Source organism: Lissotriton helveticus, chromosome 2_2, assembly GCF_964261635.1.
Source record: "Lissotriton helveticus chromosome 2_2, aLisHel1.1, whole genome shotgun sequence".
Classification (NCBI taxonomy): domain Eukaryota; kingdom Metazoa; phylum Chordata; class Amphibia; order Caudata; family Salamandridae; genus Lissotriton; species Lissotriton helveticus.
The window spans coordinates 107,779,098-107,798,975 of record NC_136060.1 but is presented as its reverse complement, the minus strand read 5'-3'; the positions used below and the strand labels follow the sequence as shown (position 1 = coordinate 107,798,975).

Here is a 19,878-nt window from a genome sequence, read left to right as displayed (position 1 = left end):
ACACATAAAGTACATTAATATGACATCAATACAGTTAGAAAACAGAAAATTAAAAATATTAAGAGTACTGATAAATGCCCTCAGGACAAGTCGCCATGGCTCGTCCTAACTGCCAGTGAACATCTTATAAAATTAACAACAGAATAGGGTATTTGATCATGGCCAAGTTGTTGCAAGAAAGCAAAAGCAGGCTTACAATATCTGATATTAGCTTCAAGGAGAATTGAAAGTTAAAACAAACAAGTTAGTGGACATGTATACACTGTCCATCCTCTAACCAGAATTTCTCTTTTTTTGCTCTCTTCATCTGCTTCGTTTTTATTGCTGACCTAAGAAACAAGCATTGGCATAGCCAATATGTCTCGCTTTTGAGACCTTATAAGTATTTAGTTATGAAGCACAATATCCTTGGTGCAACAACATCAACTGTTGCATGGCTAAACACTTATAAGGTCCGAAAGACAAGACCTATTGGCTATGCCAATGCTTGTTTAAAACAGCTTCCAGTGCGAAAGTCAAGGTGCCTCCCATTCGAGCACTCATTTCCAGCAGTACTGTGGTCAACCTGCTTGATCTGGACTGAATCCACAGGAACCGAGCTGGGCGCAAGCATACAAAGAGAGCAATAGAGCGATACCTCAGCTCAGATGAAACAGATCCAGTCAATCCCCAGAGTGAGTCAGTCCATCACCCACGGTCTCTCCTGTTGCACTAAACATTAGAACCACACGAGGCATTTCAAAAAGCAAAGCTTCCCATCTTAAGTTTGAACAGAGACATATAGATTTGAAAAACAACGTGATGAAAAGAGACATAGAACAGGAAAAGAAATAGCCCAGTATTGCAACTCAGAATATTTGAAATGTGCAGATCTTAAGCAAAAACAAGCCATAAATTAACTTACCGAAGATGGAGAATATTTGGTACTATACATTTATGAGGTACTCTCACTATTTTGGGAGATCCTGTTGTTCCAGATGTGTGCAAAACATAAGCGAGGTGATGCTTTTGCTGGATATCCAGGGATTCCTTAAAATTAACTTCTTCAGAGTTTTTCTGCAAATCATTTTCTTTCTCAAAATGAAATTTAACTGTAGGCTGCTTAATTTCTTTCCTCTCTTTGATATCCTCCACCCGACTTCCAGAAGAGTCATACCACTGAACTTTAAATAAAGTCACACCCAAAAGTCCAGATAATAAATCCAATTTATGAAAAGAGCCGGAATAAGACTTCTTAAAAGCCTAAAATAAAATAAAACAAAATTAACGTTACTATATTAATGAAGTAGCAAAGCATCCAATGATTTTTAAACCTCATGTGCTTGTATGTGGTCTGCATCGGTGCTTAATCTGAGCCGGTGTTTTTCAGTGAGGCACACCACCACTCTCTTTTGGGAACCGGCTTTTTTTTTTTTCATCAGATACTGACCAGGAGCAACAGAGAGAAAATCATACAAATAGGAAAGAAGGAGGGAGAGAAAGGCGGGAAAATGGACACAAATGAAGAGAGCTGGGATAGCAAGAGTGAGATAAAGGACAGGCAGATGCATGAAGTGAATTCAACATTATGTAGCCTTGGTATTTGGCGTTTCTATTTTTAATAGCACCGCTGGGGCAGAGCTGTGAGCACGGGCACTAAATTCTTTTACAAATTAAGCACTGTTAATTGTCTGAAAATATGCCTTCATTTAAAAGATGGCAAAGGGGTGAAACCTCTCTTCAAGCAACAGGCAAAAACATTTTGACAAGTAGCTGCTCTTTCAAGAGGCACTTGCATCTCTGGGATCTATTTCATCACAGAAGATGAAAATCTAGGCAAATCCTGGTGCTTAGAGATAGAAGTGGTGTGCAGCAGTCTTCTTCCAACGTGGCTCCAAAACAAAGTACTAAAGTACATAAAAAGACTGTTTATGTAGGCTGTTGATAATAGTGTCTGCATTTTGACTGCGTTTCTTCTCATGACTCTCCTTTCTCTTGTTCCCCTCCCCTTACACCTGTCCCTCCGATTTCTTTTCAACGCGCAGACATTTAAAGTGGAGGAATCTGGAAGGGGTTCACAAATGTGATTTTGGCAAGGTTGCTCTCTGAGCAAAGGCCGTCTCTTCTGGTACTATTGATTCTATTGATAGTGCAGGAACATATAGCAAAGGAACATGGATCACTACAGAAAAATTGATTCACTGCGTAGAGCAAACCCCTGCAGCTCCGGGGGCCCCAAACCTTAAAGGGTATCCCTGTTCAGCCCAAGGCCCATAAAAATTTGCAAGACATATGAGACTCAGGGGCCCCTTCATCTCATTCTGCGGGGGGGCATCATTTTGGGTAACGCTGCTGAAATGGATCTATAAATGAGACATTCTGCCCCTTTTATCATCGTTCCAGGTAATCTTGACCTCCCACCTGAGGTGTGAGCATGCTATCATCCAGGTCAGAGCTTTCCACCAATAAAAATAAAGCAACTCTTTATTGAATCAGTTAACTTACTAAATATGTAAAAATGAAAAAATCTCACAAGCCAGTGATGGAGACTTTCTCCAGTATGTCCCTATCAGTATTCAGAGCAGGAGAATTCCACACACTGTGGACACAACAGATGAAAGAGGCAAGCAACCAGAGATTTGAAGCATGTCTTGACAAATCTGGGGTCAGGGTAAAGGAAAGATAGACTGAGGTCAGGGATGTTACGGAAACCCCTGCAGTCCCTGACCGTGAGAGCTGTCTTCTAAGCATATAGGGGGCTCCGCTTAGTTTGACTCTGTTTTAACCCCTTCACTGCGGGGGTTATTCCCCCGCTGTGCTGGGGGGCGTGCAGAGCACCCCCATGCTCATGACGAGCTCAGCTCGTCATGAGCTACGGCGCTCCGGTGCTCATGACGAGCTAAGCTCATCACAGGTGCATTGGCTCCCGTGGAACGCTCAGCACAGCGGGGGAATTCTCCCCGCACCTGAGCGTTCCACGGCTCATGACGAGCTGAGCCCTTTCGGACGATTTGCAGCACCCACCTGTCCGATGTGATGTCGCGGCAGTGGAGGAGGTGATGGCAAACCCTGCCCCCCACTGGCGTCACGTGGGCCTGAAAGCTCGGACTAGGAGGGCTTTGAGGCGGATGCTGCGGGGGTGGATGTGGAATGGCCTCGCCGCTGTCCCCGGGCACCGCCACGGCGGTTACCACGTCGCCACTGCGCTGGATGTTAGTGTGCGGCCCGTGGCTGGCAGGACGTATGGGGCGCCCCTTCCTTGGCCACGAAAGAAGCGAAAGGCAGCAGTTTGCTGGCGCGGGCCGACAGGCCCAAGGACTTAGCCGTAGCCCTGGAGTCCTTAAAGCGCTCAAGCGCACTGTCTGCCTTGTCGCCAAAGAGGCGACGGCCATCAAACGGCATGTCCATAAGGCTGTTTTGGACATCAGCCGAATCGCCACTGTCGTTGCCATCGCTCTGCCTAGCGAGTGCGTTGTATCCAGCCTACACCGGATAGAATACCGTGCCGCATCTCGACCCTCTGCAAAGGCTTGGGCGAGTTTAGTCCAGGCCTCCTCTGGACATTGTGGCAGCACGTCCGCAACCGTGTCCCAAAGAGAGTGGGAATAACGGCCCAAGAGACACGTGGTGGAACTGACCGCAACCCCAAACTCAGTGAGGAGAACATCTTCTTACCATACTGTTCGTACCTCTTGGATTCCCGATCGGGGGAGCCGTCGGGAATGAGATCTGGGAGTTAGAGGCCTGTATGATCCGGCTCTTGGGAGTGGGGTGGGTGGACAGGAAGCAAGGGTCGCCCGGAGCCGGGCGGTGGCGTCTGGCCACGTTCCTATCTACAGGGGGACCTGTAGCGGGCCTGGACCAGGTGCCCAGAAGAACGTCAGACAAGGCCTCATTAAACGGCAACAGAGGCTCCGAAGAGCTTGCTTGCGGTTTAAGGACCTCAGTGGGGAGGTTAGTCCTCACGGCCGCGATGGGGAGTTCAAGGGATAAGGCCTTGGCCGCCCGCGTCAACACCACACTATAGGCAGCCACCTCCTCCGAAGCCACGGTAGGAGGGGAGACAAAACCTGTGTCTGGCCAAGTGTCCAAACCACTGGCATTCCCTAGCTCACCTGCCCAGTTCTGATAAGACTGGCACTCACGTGCCAGAGGGTCCTCAGACCCCTCCCAATCTGCCTCGCCACCCATCTCCTGGTACTCAGGGTCAATTGATGGGGCCGGATCATAGAAGAAAAATTCTTCTCTCGACGTCGAATGCGGCATCGAGCGGCGCCGCTCCGGCGTCGGAACCGGGTTGAGGGGGTGACTGGGGACGATGTCGTCTGGGGACGGCGCCGGGGGCAGCACCCTAGGGGCCGGCGCGGCGAGGTCGTAAGGTCGACCGGCGATGACTCGGATCCGGAACCGGATCCAGCGGGGCCCTGCGGCGTCGGGACCGAAGTCGCCGATGGCGCCGGGGCCGAAGCACCCGGCCCGCTTGGGCTCCCAGTCGGGACCGCGGTGCCCGAAGACGCCGCGGAACCCGACAGATGAGTGAGCGACCTCATGACCGTGAGGAAGGCATCGATCTCCTCCGGCGTCGCGTTCTGCCCAGGGACCGGCGGGTATGGAGCAGGCCGCGACGCCTGCGGCTCCGGCGAAGCCGCGTGGGTGGTGTCACCCAAACCCCCGGCCACGTCGCGCGAGCTTCGGGGGGAGTCAGAAGAGCGATGTTGCTTCTTCGACTTCTTGTGCCTCCTACCTGAGGACTTGGAGCCCGAGCAGTGGTGTTGACTCTCCGAGCTGTGATGACTCGGGCCCCGCGACCGGTCCCTCGACCTCCTTCCGGACCGGGACCTCGAACGGCGCGCGGTCGACTGCCGGTGCTCGAGGCGCTTGCGGGACCGCTCCCGCCTAGCCTTCGACGTCAAGGCCCGGCAGTCGGGCACGACTTGTCCGACTTGTCATCGTGGTCGGGCCCCAGAAATGTAGACACCGGCGATGGGGGTCGGTAACCGACGTCAGTCGGCTGCAGTCAACGCAGGGCTTGAACCCGGGCATCCCTACCGGCACCGTCAGAGTCGTTCGACTTCGAAGAAAGATCAAAAATTATCGAAAAAAGTTTGTCAAAAATTGACTAAGGGTACCACTTTTTCCGGATCGGCACTTGCTGGCGCGGAAAAAAGAAGAACTGACGTCAGCGCGAGGGCAGTGTCTAAGTACTCCGGCGACGTCATTCCGGCGCCAACTACGCCGACGAGACGGTGCCTACCGACGCGCAAGGGTACTGCTACGCAAAAGTTTCCGGATCCAGTCTGAAGCCTGGGGATATTCTAAGGTAAGGAATCTAATACTAACCTGTTTCTTTCAGACCAGCTCCATACTTTCAGAATGAAGGAGGTCTGGTATCTCTGTCTCGGGACTCGATTCCCGCAAGGGGAGTCGGAAACACTGGAGCTGGATTCTCTGTAGAGAAGGGCAGCTTCCTGATCAGTGCGTCAGCTGGAGAATCGGCTTCCTTTGGCACTTGCTGTAGCGAGCTGCGTCGGGCAAGTAGGTCTTCGACCTGCTCCAAACCACCGTATTTTGCCATAGCAAGTGGAGGTATATTTATACCTTGAAGGTGCTTAGGAATGCCATGTTTGACGTAGAGTCAGGCATATGAATGTCATGAATGAACCCCTAAGGAATAGATGTTCATTGTAAAACTAACTGAGTTCTTGGAGAAATCAATATTCAAGCAAGGGGAAGTCCCTAACGGCTTAATCTGGCTTTTCAAGAAATCGTTGTGACGTTTAGTGAATGAATGGAAGCAGCCATGCGTGTATTTGAGTTGCATGGGCTATGCCTAAATAAGGGCTTGATTTCTATGACTATATAAGGGCAATGTGAATTGTACCTATATAAGGGCATGAATCAGAGCCTAAAACGCCACACAACACCCACTCCACTTTCTTATGTACGACATTACTAAGTTCTAAACACGTTAAACATATCTAAACATGATGTGTTAAAACCCACCCAAAACACATAAAAATGCAATGGTACTGGTTGTACACGAAAAGAGCATTTGTGCTGTACGCATTTAAAGCAATGTTTCATTCCAAGCATACAGTTGACATTTGTAAATGCTGAATGAATCACGAAAATACATTCATGAAATGGCTCATAAATACAGAAAAGAAAAGGTGCCGAAACCATTTCATGTCATAATACATATAACTGTTGGCATGAGGACAAGGTCAAATATTGTCTCTGGAAGTTTTTCAAAGAATTCTAGTTCTCTATGAATAGTTCTACTTTAAGCAGATTACTTTGTGCCAAAAAGGGTAAAAACACAAATTTGGAAAAAGAAAAAGTTAATCATAGAATAAAAGAGTCCCAAAGTTAGAACTTTGTGATGAAAAATGAAGGTCAAATTCAGAGTCTCTTAGAACACTGTGTGCCAAATCAAAAGTCAGTGTTATTGTTTCGAGAAAACATCAAATCTTCTAAGTCTGTAAAGAATTTGTCTACCATTGTCGGCGAAAGTTAGATTACCTCGTTAAGAAGATCAACCGCACATAGCTGCGAAGCATCGCCGTCAGCCTTGGTCGCATTAGCAATGTTCGTAGTGGATGATACCTGTGTGCCTGTTTCCTCTCGTACCTCACCGTCAGCATTTTGCGTCTGTGAGATCTCAATGTATGCCGTCATCGGAATTGGAAGCCTCTGGGGACAACACAGTATGCAAAGTATCAACATCCGTTGGCATGACTGATGGGAGTGTGAGACAGATGTCTCACAAGCATCCTTCTCCGCAGAGCAGGCAGCGTAGAACAGGTAAGATGCAATCTTGCCAAATTGGTCTGAATGACAGAAACCATGTGGTATTTAATTCTCTTAAACAAGTTAATCCCAAAATTTGGTCGATGCGCTCACGACACTTCATCGCCAGTAGAGTGGTTTCCAGGGTGATCTGGGTGTCGGCTGTGGAGTGGCTTGCCATATCGAAGCAGTAGGATCAAAAATATTATCCCTGCAGCGAGTCCCAAAATGAGAGGCAATCCGCCAAACACAGAGTGCACGAAGTTTGGAAATATTCCTAGGACTGCTTCAAAGGGTACTAACAGTCCCGAAAAAATTGTCTTAAATACATGTACATTACCACTCGTATCAGACATGTTCAAGATACGACCTAACATTTCTGAGAAATGTACAGGGTAATTTGTAGTTAAGAGGGTATGTATCTCTGCAGAAGTCCTTGCGACTTGCAGATCATAGGTCTCGTTGCCTGAGGTCAGTGGCACAGTTTTCTGTAAAAGAATCGCTTTCATTCTGCTTAAAGTATCAATTCGTATAGAAGAGATGTTCAGTGAAGGCCATAACAGAGACTCCTGGTCTGTCTTGGTTTTGGAAACAATACTTGCATACAGCAAGTGACCCTGGCTGACATAGTTACGAGATAGGGTAAACCCGGCAACATGCCACAGCAGCTGTGATCGTTCAACATGAAGTAACTTCCATTAGAAATTTGTCCAAAAATTGGATCAAGCACAGCAGCTGGTGAACCTTGCAGGTGGCAGGATAAGTTGTTAGAGGAACAATCGCAGGCCCGTGTAAATTAATACCATGACAAAGGAGAGAACCGCTTAGTGCGTTTTCACAAGAAACACTTCTTTCCCCCGACTCCAACATCGGTGTGTGTATGGTAATTCCCAGGATATCTTGATGTATTCTTTACCCAACCTTCCATATATGCCTGCTGGTATATGTTTTAAGCAATATTGAAAATGGAAAATTGTAAGAGGCTGAGTGATTGTTTTGTGTATAATCCATTCAGTCGCTGGCTTTTCAGCAACTGTAAATGGCAAACTTTCCGCTTTTTCAGTGCTCAGCACCGTATAGTCTGCTCCCCTCTGCCACAGTTTTTCAGTGAGACTGAATTCTGAAAACAGTGATGTAGTACTGATTAAACACCAAGGCACATAGCCTGAACATAGGTTTTGTAACGCTATGCCTAATAGCATGATAGAACGTAATTGCGACTGACCATGTTGCAGCATGACCAAGTCCTGTTCCATGATGTCTATGGCAGAGGATACTATGCTGTTCAAAGAATATATTCTGGACGACACAGTCGTTAACCCATTGTCAATTTCAGAGAGAGTTTTCTCTAAATTAATACGATCAATTTCTCGTATTCTTTCTGCAGTCTCTGCTTGCGTAATCTTCCATGCTTCATTATACAATGAATAGATACCGGCGTATATAAAACGTTAATGGCGCAGTGTTCTTGGTCCTAGCAAGAATTCCCTAAGATCAGCGCCATCTTTAAGTAAAGATAAGTGTTGTTTAACATCCTTTAGAGTAGATCTATGTAACCATTCAAGGCACAGCTTCTCTACACTGTAAGTTGTTACTATTCCTAGATGCAGTCTCTGAACACATCTCGGATCTGGCCTAGTGAATATGAACCCCGTGTTTTATTCAGGAATCTATCTTGACAGTTGTTTGTGTCTGTGGGCCAGATTCACAATTTTTTCCAATCTGGATCTGTTCTGTTGTGATGCAAAATAGTATATACGTCGACGCCCCCCCCTCTGAAGTGTTACTGCTTCAGGTGTAGGTGTAGGTACGGACGGATTGTTTAAGTCTTTTATCTTGGCTAATCCAAGACAAGACGTCTGTTGGACAGTGTCATTCAAAAACATAATTTGCTCTGGGATGATGCAGGCTCTAAATAAAGCTTCTAACCCCTGCACTTGCCAATCTTTCGTGCCCCAGACCGTTTTTGTCTCAATGTTGTCTTTCCAATCCTGTCTTATTAACACTTTTAAAGTAAAATGATTCTGGATTTGAAACATTAAAACCTGAAAAGTATGGAAATATTCCACTATATGTTTTTGAGCTACCCTTTGGTGGCATAGGACAATGTTCCCATTGGTTATACATCAGCACATTTCTAGGATTTGCAGATTTGTGCAAGAAATGATGACCATAGTGATTATAACAATAAATATTTTCATAATCTGATGAACCTTCTAAGTGCTCATGATCTGTAAATGCTGCTGACATTTCTAAGTCTGACATCATATTATTAACAGTCTCGAAGTCCCAATCATCAGAAAAGGTACTAGATGAAACAAAGTCATTCAAGGAAATCTTGAACTGGTGTAGAATCTTCAACAGCTCTGCCGGGCCAAAAATGTCACATGCAGTTCTGTCCCAAGCTATACCACCAGGTATAAGAACGGCTGTGATGTTCACTGATGACAAGTCTCTTTGTTCACGATGAGATGATTTGTGTGGCTTGAGTTGTAAGTTGATGTTCTTACTTGCTGTGTCATTTTTAACAAATCTTCCATTTATCAGCATTCCCAAAGTTATTACCAGAGTCAACCGAAGTAGAAGAAAAAATACACCCAACACAATACAAAGTTCAATCCATGGTAAAACCAGATATTTATTTTCCAGGTGTTGAAAATGGTCTGTTGTTTGTTCTTTCAAAGTTCTTTTAGATGGCGTCATTTCAGGTTCGCTGGAATCCTCGGAAAACGTATCAAAGTTAGTGAAATAGCCAGAGGCAGTTCTGTCAATTGTAGGGATTGCATCAGGATTCATTGAAATCGCTGGAACCACTTGATCACGTGTTACATTTGAATAGTCAGATGCTATTTCATTGTAGACAGGTGTTTCTTGACGAACTGTTATTTGGGTCTCAAGAGGTACAAGTTCCACAGCTTTGTTGCTTAGTCCTTTATTTCGCACTGCAGATTCCTCAAAGGTGATGAGTCTCTCAGTTTGAACCTCTTGGATAGTATCCAGATTAGGGCGTCTGCTACATTGTCAGAGTCGACTTGGCCTACTGCTTATGATCGGCCACATGATGTGGTTTGACCAGGTCGATGGACACAAACCTGTTCTCCTTTTTACCAGCAAGGGGCGGCAGTAATACTGTTCTTGATCCGTGGATTGCTAGGACAGGTACTGGTTGTCGGTAAGAAAGCCCAAATTCCTTTTTGTCCGCCATCTTTTCTCTGACTAGATCCCCAATCTTTGGAATCCAGACAGGTCTTGCTGGGACGGTCGGTTTCTCTTCAATGGTTGTTGGCTTCAGGAACCCGTTACTTTGTTTCGTTCTTATTTCATTTGAGTCCTGTAAAACAGCCAAACGGTCTTTGATATCAAAGGGTTTTTTGTCTATCACTAAAGTCTGACAATCGAGATCCGAAATTAACATTCTGGTCCCAAAAAGGACTTCATATGGAGTGATACCCTCTACAGAACTTCTGGCAGATTATTAAGACTACGTTGGACACTTATTAGATGTTTGACCCACCTGTCACCCGAGCCCAATACCCTAGCTGTTATAGATCGCCTTATGTCCCGTTTTTTTCTCCCCACTACTGAATTTCCCTCAGGATGGAATGGAATAGAGTACCGCAATGCAACGCCCAATTTGGCCATGGCCTCCTTGTAAGCTTGAGAGCTAAACGCAGGACCCTGGTCAGAATGTAGCGTGCCAACTGGGTATGTTCCGATAAAGACTCGCAAATCTTTTATAACAGTTCGAGCGTCAGCCGAGCGCTGAGGCCACATCCAAATGAATCTTGAACACGAATCCACTGCGACCACGATATATTTATAATTACCATCCCTCTGAAAGGGACCGCAGTGGTCCAGGTAAACGCAAACTAATGGTTTATGTGAAATTAACAGGGGCGTCTGCGCAGAACGTTTCACTGTAGAGAGTTTCATCTTTTGGCGGATTTCACATTCCAAAACATAATTTCTGGTTTGTTTCCTCATGCGCGGCCACCAGTATCTCTGTTTTAATAATGAAACTGTGGAGGAAACACCTGCATGTGCAAAGGCAAGCCCTTCATGTGCTGCTAAGATTAGTCCTAATCTATGTTCCATGTTTGGAATTACTCCATCCCCACTCCAGGGATTCGAGCAAACGGAACATTGTTCGCATCAGTTGTATACGGGTATTTGAGTGGAAAGCTTTTCGGTAATGTTTTACCATTGTCTTTGCTTGAAGCATTGACAGCTAGCATTATTTCGCCGTCTATTTTAGTTTTTGAACGTGTGATTGCAGCTACGGAAGCCTTTTGCACAGCTGCCTTAGCGGCTTCATCAGCCAATAAATTCCCTGCAACGTTAACACCCTCACGTTGATGACTCAGCGTATGCATCACGTGAGTGTTTTGTAGTCCTTGTCGTAACTGAACTACTTGTTCCCAAAGCAATTTATGCTTGATTGTGCTACCTTTTGCATCTTTGTAACCATTTTGAATCCAGGTTTGCAAGTATTCATTGTAAGATTGAACACAATAATACGAATCAAACACTATGAGTGTGGGGAATTCGCGATCTGTATTTTCAAGTGCCATCTTGAATGCTTGTAGTTCAGCTCGCTGAGCTGTACAATCTCCTGGAGATTGAGTTTTAGTGACCATTGGTCGGAATTTGCCATCGTGCCAGTGACCTTTAACGATCGCGCACGGAGCACTATAAGCTTGTTTACCCCCCGTAGCGGGTTGAGCTGATCCGTCAGTATAAATTATACATTCATACTGTTCTAGAGGCAGAATTTCAGTAGGCAGAGGACATTCTTGTTCATATTGTAGAAATGCGTGTGTTTTCAAATATGGGTCAAAAACGTACTCAACGTCTGCTGCAGCAAGAGAATTAACCCATTGTATCCATCTCGGATGTAAAGCTTTTGCATTTGGAATGCTCGCTTTTGTCACTGCCTCTAAGGCAGGTACAGGAGTAAAGACCATAATCCGTTTACCCTGTGCGAGGACTCTCTCTTTGGCTACTGCAGTTTGAACCGCTGTCAGAATTATTTCTGCAGAAGTGAATTTCATTTCTGCTTGTGTGTACAAGTGTGATTTGTAAGCTATTGGTACTTTTTTCACCTTCGTTAAAAGTTAAGTACGTGAATCCGCATTGTCCTGGAATGATTCAGATCACTAAGTTGCGTACGTTTATGCATGTTTGCAAATGTTTTGTTGCTTATATGTCTGTTTGCAATGAACGCAACATTTCTGTGTTTTTGTGTCCAATTAAATGAAATGAAATGAAAAAGGAACTTGATTGAGCGCACTGTGGCCAAGCGGCTTCCTGGCGCTGGGGGGTAGGGGTGAAGGAGTCGGATTCTACACTGCAGCCGGAGGAGCTAACCGGGGAAGGCCTGGCGAAAGAGAAAAGTTTTTAATGCTTTACGGAAGGCAGAGTAGGTAGGGATAGATCGGATGGATAATGGAAGACTATTCCAAAACTGGGGGGCCAAAACCGAGAAACGGGTGCCGCCGGTTCGAGTTTTACTGTAGCGGGGGACTTGAAGAAGGAGTTGAGAAGATGAGCGAAGAGTCCGAGAAGGGTTGTAGGGGGTGATCAAGGAAGCAATGAAGAGAGGGGCGGATTGAGTGTAGGCTAAGAAGGCTAAACATGCTAATTTGAAGGAAGAACGAAAGCGTACGGGAAGCCAGTGAAGGGACTTAAGAACAGGCGTGATGTGAGAGAATTTAGGGAGGTGAAAAATGAGCCGGGCGGCCTGATTTTGGATGGCCTGAAGCCGGCGCATTTCAAAAGCAGGGATACCGGAATAGAGGGCGTTCCCATAATCAAGACGGGAAGTGATGAGGGCTGTAATGATAGATTTGAGGGCATCGGTAGAAAAGAAACGGGAGATTTTGCGGATGAGCCGGAGGGATAGAAAGCAAGATGAAATTACGGAGCTAACTTGGGAATGCATAGAGAGGTCATTACTGACCTTAATGCCTAGAGTGCGAACAGAAGGAACTGGGAGAGGAGGAGTGCCAAGAGAAAGGGGCCAGTGAGTTGGGGACCAGGGATTGGAGGGACCACCAGTGAGGACAAGCTCCGTCTTGTCAGGATTTAACTTAAGGTGGTTCGTGATCATCCAATCCGAAATAAAAACTAGGGTAGAACTGAAAAAGGAAGAGGAGTCAGGAGTAGAGAGATCAAAGATGAGCTGGAGGTCGTCAGCGTAGTTGTTCACGGAGACCCCCAGCTCACGGAGAGAGAAAATAAGAGGGTAGATATAAAGATTAAAAAGAAGAGGGGAAAGGGAGGAACCTTGGGGGACCCCACACACGAGAGGGCGGGGGGGGCGGAAAATCCAGCGAGCTGGACTGCCTGGGACCTATCCTGGAGGAAGGACTGCAGCCAGGAAAGTGCTACCCCTCTAATGCCGGCTGCGCTGACACGGTCGAGAAGAATGGCATGGTCAACCGTGTCAAACGCAGCCGACAAGTCGAGGAGCACCAGCGCCTGGGGGAGATTGGAATCAGCCCTTCCCTTAAGCTCGTCCAAGACAGCGGTGACAACAGTCTCGGTAGAGTGGCCCGGGCGGAAACCCGCCTGGTGGGAGGCAAGGAGGCCATGCTTCTCAATGTGTGAGGACAGGCAGGATGTGACATAGCTTTCCACAATCTTCCCCAAATAGGGAAGAAGGGAGATGGGCCTGAAGTTGGAAGGAGAGGAAGGGTCCAAGCCAGGTTTTTTTATTATAGGTAGAACGGTGGCGGTTTTAAAGGAAGAAGGAACTAATCCGAGGGCCAAGGACGAATTGAGAAGTGTAAGCGGGGGTCCAGGACAGTGAGCAAAAAGGGTTTGAAGTATCCGAGCCGGAGCGCAGTCAGCTGGAGAACCCGACTTGATCTTGACGAGCAAAGCAGAAAATTGTGCAACAGAGATGGGGGGGAAGTGATCTAACAAATAAGGCGGCGGAGGGGGAACGGGGATGAATTAACTGTTTTGAAATCAGGTTTGATTAGTTCGTAGAGAGGTTTAACCCTTTCTGCATAGTTTAGAAGGTAAGTTCTTCCGAAATTTAGGAAACCCAGAATCGACTGTAAGTTTTTCAGCGTTTTTGGAGGTTGGAGCAGCACACATTTCTCTAGAAAGTTGGCTGCCAGGCTTTTGCCTTCACTTGAAAGTTCAAATCCTAGAAAGAGGACGCTTAAATGGGCAATTCTAGATTTTTTTTAATTGAATTTGTAACCCTCAGAGGCGAATCCAAGTATAATTGTATTCACCCTGTTCAAGTGCCTATCCAAGTCATCTTCTGTTAGATAGATGTCATCCACATATGATAATGCCTCATCATCATATGTTTGTAGTAACTCTGTTACTCTAGCTGAAAATACCCCAGGACTATTCTTGAATCCCTGTAGGAGACAACAGAAGTGACGCTGTGTCCCAATGATTGAGAAAGCGGTCAAATACCTACTTTCTGGTGCAATGTTTTGACAGAAAAAAACGTTAGAAATATCTAATGTGCTTTTATACTTTTTACGCACAAAGTTGTTCATTAATGCTGCACCATGTGCATTTTGTACTGCAAATGTTTTGCAACGAGAGTTTAAGAGTCTGTAATCCAATAATAGACGATATGTATTGTCTGTTTTGGAGACAGGAAACAAAGGGTTGTTCATGGACGAGGTGTATGTTTCAATCACCCCCTGGTATTCAAGTTGATCTAATATCTCCCTGACCTGTTTTTTAGCTTCTTGCCTAACTGGGTACTGCCTTTGTGCAGTTGGTTGATTTTTTTAACTGGATTGAATGGTGAGGAGAATCCTCATCCCATCCTACATGATTTTTATATATTGCAGGAGCCTGGGCTACTGCCCATTTCCTGGCATTTCCAATGAATTGGAATGTGGTTGGAGAAAGCTGGCATAATGATGTCTTCGCCATGTGGGCACTCCCTGACAAATTGCGGTGGCTAGTCTTTTTCTGCTAGAAGAATGTTATAACCCTTAGAAAGTCGCTCCCAAAGGAGTGCTCTCACTTTTCTTGGTATGTCTCCCTCCATCCGGAGTGTTATTTCATATAACTTATGTGGACAACTAACCCTGGTATCTGCAGTTTCAACTTGAATGAACTCATTCAAGTCTACTGTCTCCAGATGATCCTTCAAGTTCTTGCGAGCTATGGTGACTTCTGCTGTGCTGTCCAATATTGTCTGAGCCCATTCCTCTTTCCTCAAGATGCTCGGCATGTCTGATTTTTAGACCTGCTACTTTCTTTTGTTGAATTGAGTTTTCTTGCTTTTTTGAACGTGCTGATCGTCTTTGGACGTCCCGCGTTCTTCCTTGTTTTCTGACTGTCCTCTTCTTTCAGATTTCTGTGACAAAGTCTGAAAGGTATGAGAGGAACATGTCTCAGTATCTTGATATCTTTTAGGTTTTCTCAAATTGTACCTATTCCTGAGGTTATACCTCCTTTCAGAGGGCTTCTTTTGAGGAGACCTACCTCTGGATTGAGAACGCTTCTCTTTAGAACTTGGTTTGGTATTCTCCCACTTCTTTTTAATAGGAGTAGGAGAATTTTTATTAAAGACCTTTTCAGGACTTTCTGACAGTTGGGGTTTAACTGGTTTCCCACCCTGACTGTCTCTGCCTAATTCTTCATAGGATTTTTCAATTATTCTGGCCAGTTCTTGTGGTTGCTCAGTTACATCAAATTCCCTTAACTTTTGGCGGATCGCCACGGATGTTGCTTCACCCTTGATATTCGCTAATATTATTGTTGAGACCTGTTTGAAATCTTTCAGTAATTTCATACCTAGATTTAAAGCAGGCTCTGCCCCGTATTCATTTTGAATCTGTTTCAGGACGTCAGATATTACCGCCATAGACAGAACACCATGTGTTTTAGTGTAAATTGCAGCAAAGACTGTACCCCAAGTGTCGCAGTCCTCCAGGTGTGGTGCGATCCCCATTGGTAATGGTAAACAGGTTGTTAAAATTCTGTGTTTCTCATGAGGGGTAGTATTAGGAAATACTGCCTCGATTTGAGTAATTTTTTTAGCTATCCAGAATGGAATTTGTTCCCGTTTTGCGGGTAATTTACCAACGACCGAATGTAGAGTCTGTGGTGGAATTTTATTTGTGTTCCCCTGTTGAGGGGAATGCTGTGGAATCAGTACTGCAGGTTGGAATGTAAGAGTCCTCATTACATATTGAACCAATTGTTATGTTATGTTATAAAAGCTTTTGTAACGCGCTCTATTACTAAAAAGTATCCTGGCGCGGAGAAAAGGAGGCAGAGATAGCGAGGGGGGTTACAGGTTCATGTTAAACAGATGGGTTTTCAGCTCGTTCTTAAAGGTGGCGATGGATTGAGCAGCCTTGAGATGTAATGGAAGAGCATTCCGGGCCCTGGCAGCCCTGACTGAAATGGACTGGCCAATTGTCTATAGATTATGATTAGCTCTTTGAGTTGAGCTTGTAGTTCTACATCTGTCATTTCATTAATTTCAGGATGTGGAATATAGCTGGCTAACACCAGCCATGTTGCTCCTGGTCTACCTAGTGGACCGAGCCTGGTAATGTGATTTATATGTTTAAGGGTGCCTTTAAACCAGAGTGCATGCTCTTGGTATGTTAGTGGAATTTCAATATCCTCGAAGGGAATGTATTCCGTTGGTGGTTCATCTTCTTTGTAGATATAAAATGTTACGAAGGGGACAATAAGGAGGGGAGATTGCTGGTCAATAAATTCCAAGACAGGCAATTCAGAAGGGAGCTGGTTACCAGGGTGGCCAAGATAATAGATTTAAAAGAGTTCTACCTGGAGCCCTACAAAAGAGACACCACAGCTCCAGAGAAAGGAGTATCCTATTTAAATTAAGTGGAAAGCTCAGTCCTCATTCCAAGCAAGCAACCCCTATTCAAATGGCCCTACACAACAATAAACCACGTGGGTATAAGATTGCCCAACACAGTTATGAAGACAAAAATATAGCAGCCCTCCTCCTTGGGTTTTAAAGTGGAGATAGGCAGATGAAGGCAGGTGCATGGTCATGGGAAGAACGCATCAGTGCATTCAAAATAACAATGCTCCTAAAAATTGTATACATCTTTCAAGCTTTCCCACGTCATGAAAATGCAATGCTTATGCTTATACTATATATGGCAAGGGAAGAAAACAAGAGAAGGAGAACAGAAAGTACATCACAAGACGGGAGCTGGGAATCCCTGACCTGTAGCACTACTACCAAGCAGCACAACTCTGTTTCCTAATGGAATGGACAAGAAGGGAAACAGATAACGCTGGGTACATGATTAATCTAGCAGGTTGTGGGAGAGGTGAAAAAAATGGTTACTGAGAAAAAAAACACTGAGCTACTATACTTTACAGTTTACAAACAACAATGAGGCTATGAGCAACAATGAGGTCGGAGCACAAGTAGAGAGCAGGAAAGCATTGGGAATAGTTTATTCAACATTTACCCCACTTTGGGAACACTCGTATTTTTTCCCAGATATGTATTGTAAAAACTTTAGGCAGTGGAAGGAAGGGGGATATGGCAGAATCAGGAACATGTTTCAAACAAGCATTGGCATAGCCAATAGGTCTCGCTTTTGGGACCTTACAAGTGTTTAGCCATGTTAAAGTAGACAGCAGACTTGTTTGAATAAAATAAATACATTAAAAAATATGATAATCCACACAAAAGCACTAAACACCTTTTGTGAGACAGTGGCAAAAGACTAGAGGTCTGGCGGAGCATGCCGTTCAGGAAGTGGATTGCTGGTGTGCTTATGGTCAACTGGGGGCAGAAGTAGTTTCCCAGCACTGCCTGAGTCAGGAGTAAGCAACATCAAGTCATCAAAGCACAAAGCATCTGATTTTCTCCCTTAGCCTCTCCCTCTGCGTTTCCATCAATGCCATTCAAACCAAATACTAGTTTATTTACTCAGCGGTCCGTGCTACACAGTACAGTCACACGCATTATCAAACAAATTCTGCCCTGCGTGCGAGCACTGTACCACCTAGGTAGTAGCTAATGCAGGCTGTATCCACCTAGGAAGGATGAAAGGCTGAGTCGGCTCAGCTAGGGGTTCACCTCTATGATCTGCGCCATACGCGGGGGCTCAACCCACTAAGTTACCTTTTCCAACCCAAATAAGTAGTCGCATTTTGGGGGACAAGCACCTACCCCCCACCTCCTCCTCCTCCCCCACACCACCACCTTCCCGGCACCATGATGCTCCCCACGTCGTTCCACTCACTGGTGACCGTGGACTGGTACCTGTTGGTCAGAATGGTGGCGGACCAAGAAATGCTGGTGAATTCTGGCCCTGCTGCTGCCTCCTGCCTCCACGCTCCCTCTAAGTGAGCAGCACCTCTGGCAGTTTCCCTGCTTTGTTTGTTCGCCGCCGCCCCTCCCGTCCTCCTCACAACCTCCTGTCGGCAGGAGCTTGGCCTGTCCCGGTAACTGGACACCTTTCCACTAATTGGGTCCTGGACCAGCTTGGGACAAAGTCCACTGTCCAGGGGAGGGTGACAGAGATGTATTAAACTGGCCTGAGGGGAGAAGGGGTGGGCGTGTGGGGGGTCTGAGTAAGGGGAAGCGAGCACTGAAGAGCATCACACATACAAAGGGAAACTTCAAGCGAGCCCTGACAGTCATTGCCTCTGCAAAACGACTGTCTGGGCAGCCGCCACTGGTACACATCTTTTCTAAGCCTCCTTGTGAGGAGCAGGCTGTTGAATCCGACGCCTCAAGAAGAAAAGCGCCCAGAGGCAATTCTATTTAAATAGAGCGATTTATCTTTTATCGGTCAATGGATGGTGCCAGTTCAGCAGCAGAGAAGGCGGGTGTTCCAAATACGCAACAGAGCTTTATGCTGCGTCAAATTCTGGACAACATCCGGGCTGTTGCGAAGTCTAGTGGGAGCGAAGGTACTGAGGTGGCTGAGGGAAATTGGGAAGCTACGGGGCAGAGAATGAAAAAAATTGATGCAAGGAGACTAGGCATGTATAAGAAGGAAGTGGAGGTGGGTGGAAAAGAAAGCAAGAGGCAGCGGAGGGATGGATGTTGGAGGACGAGAAAGAGGGACAGAAGCGACGATATAATGGTACCACGGGAGGATAACAACAGTAGAGGGTGCGAAGTAAGGAAGTGTCATATGACACAGCATGGCCTGATGGAGTGGGAGGGGAGGATTGCAGTCCTAGGGAGCTCAAGAGCGAGCAGCGCTGCTCGTAACCGCAAGCCGGACGTCCAGAGCGTACCTTGCGGGGGCGTGCAGAAGCACGCAGGAGCCAACTATTTGTAATTACCGTGGCCGCGCCGCTTCTCGCTCCCGCAAGGTGGATGCCGCCACAAGCACGAGTGCTTGAAAAGTGAAGACAGATTCCTAAAGGCCCTGTCCTAGAGCGAGCAGCCCATGCGTTCTGCCTAGGCGAGACCTAAAAAGGAACACTGGATTCCTTTATACAAGAGAAGCTAGACTTTGGGTCAGATGAACAGAAACAATTCATATAGCAGCAAAGCTTTTACCATGTAATGCTCACTCAGCTTAAAGATGGTGACAACAGAAGCCTGACTCCTTTAAAATCCAGGGTTTTTAAAGCGGGGCAAATCACCTGTGAGGGCCTTAGGGCACTGAATTGTAGGCACGTGGAGATTAAAGTGATTTGTCCAGAATGACAGGATGTTGGCGTTGACGCCGAGACTCGTACCTGGGTGCCACATGCTCCGAGGTCAGCAGCAAAGAGGCTTTTCTAGAGGGGAGACACCTTAACATATGCCATACCCACTATCATAAAACTACAAGCTGGAAGTAACCTGCCATTTCAGGGGAGCATTGGAAATAGTATTAGGCGTTCAAGTAGACGAGAAGCAATGGAAGGATATTCTGATTAGAGCAAGCACGTTTGCAACGCATGCAGTTGGCAAGAAAACTACCAAAAATCTTATAACAATGGGGTGTGGCTAGCCGAGCCGCGGAATGGCCGCTTTGTAAGCGAGCTCTGCCGGCTAGGAAACAATCCTGACATTATCCTGCACACGGAGGGGCAGACACGGTACGAAAATACCCTCCCCGGGTTGTGGGGACACCGATGCCTGCGGTGGTGCTACAGATACGGGCGACTGTGTGG

At 46.1% G+C, this 19,878-nt stretch overlaps 1 protein-coding gene across 1 annotated transcript in view; it reads right to left on the bottom strand.

Annotated features, from left to right (window-relative positions):
* Window positions 1-19,878, bottom strand: part of AASDH (aminoadipate-semialdehyde dehydrogenase) — a 550,271-nt gene that overhangs the window by 488,271 nt on the left and 42,122 nt on the right. The window contains exon 4 of the mRNA XM_078678161.1: window positions 905-1,242. Within this exon, the coding sequence (XP_078534287.1) occupies window positions 905-1,242 (338 nt within the window). The remainder of the gene's footprint in view (window positions 1-904; window positions 1,243-19,878) is intronic.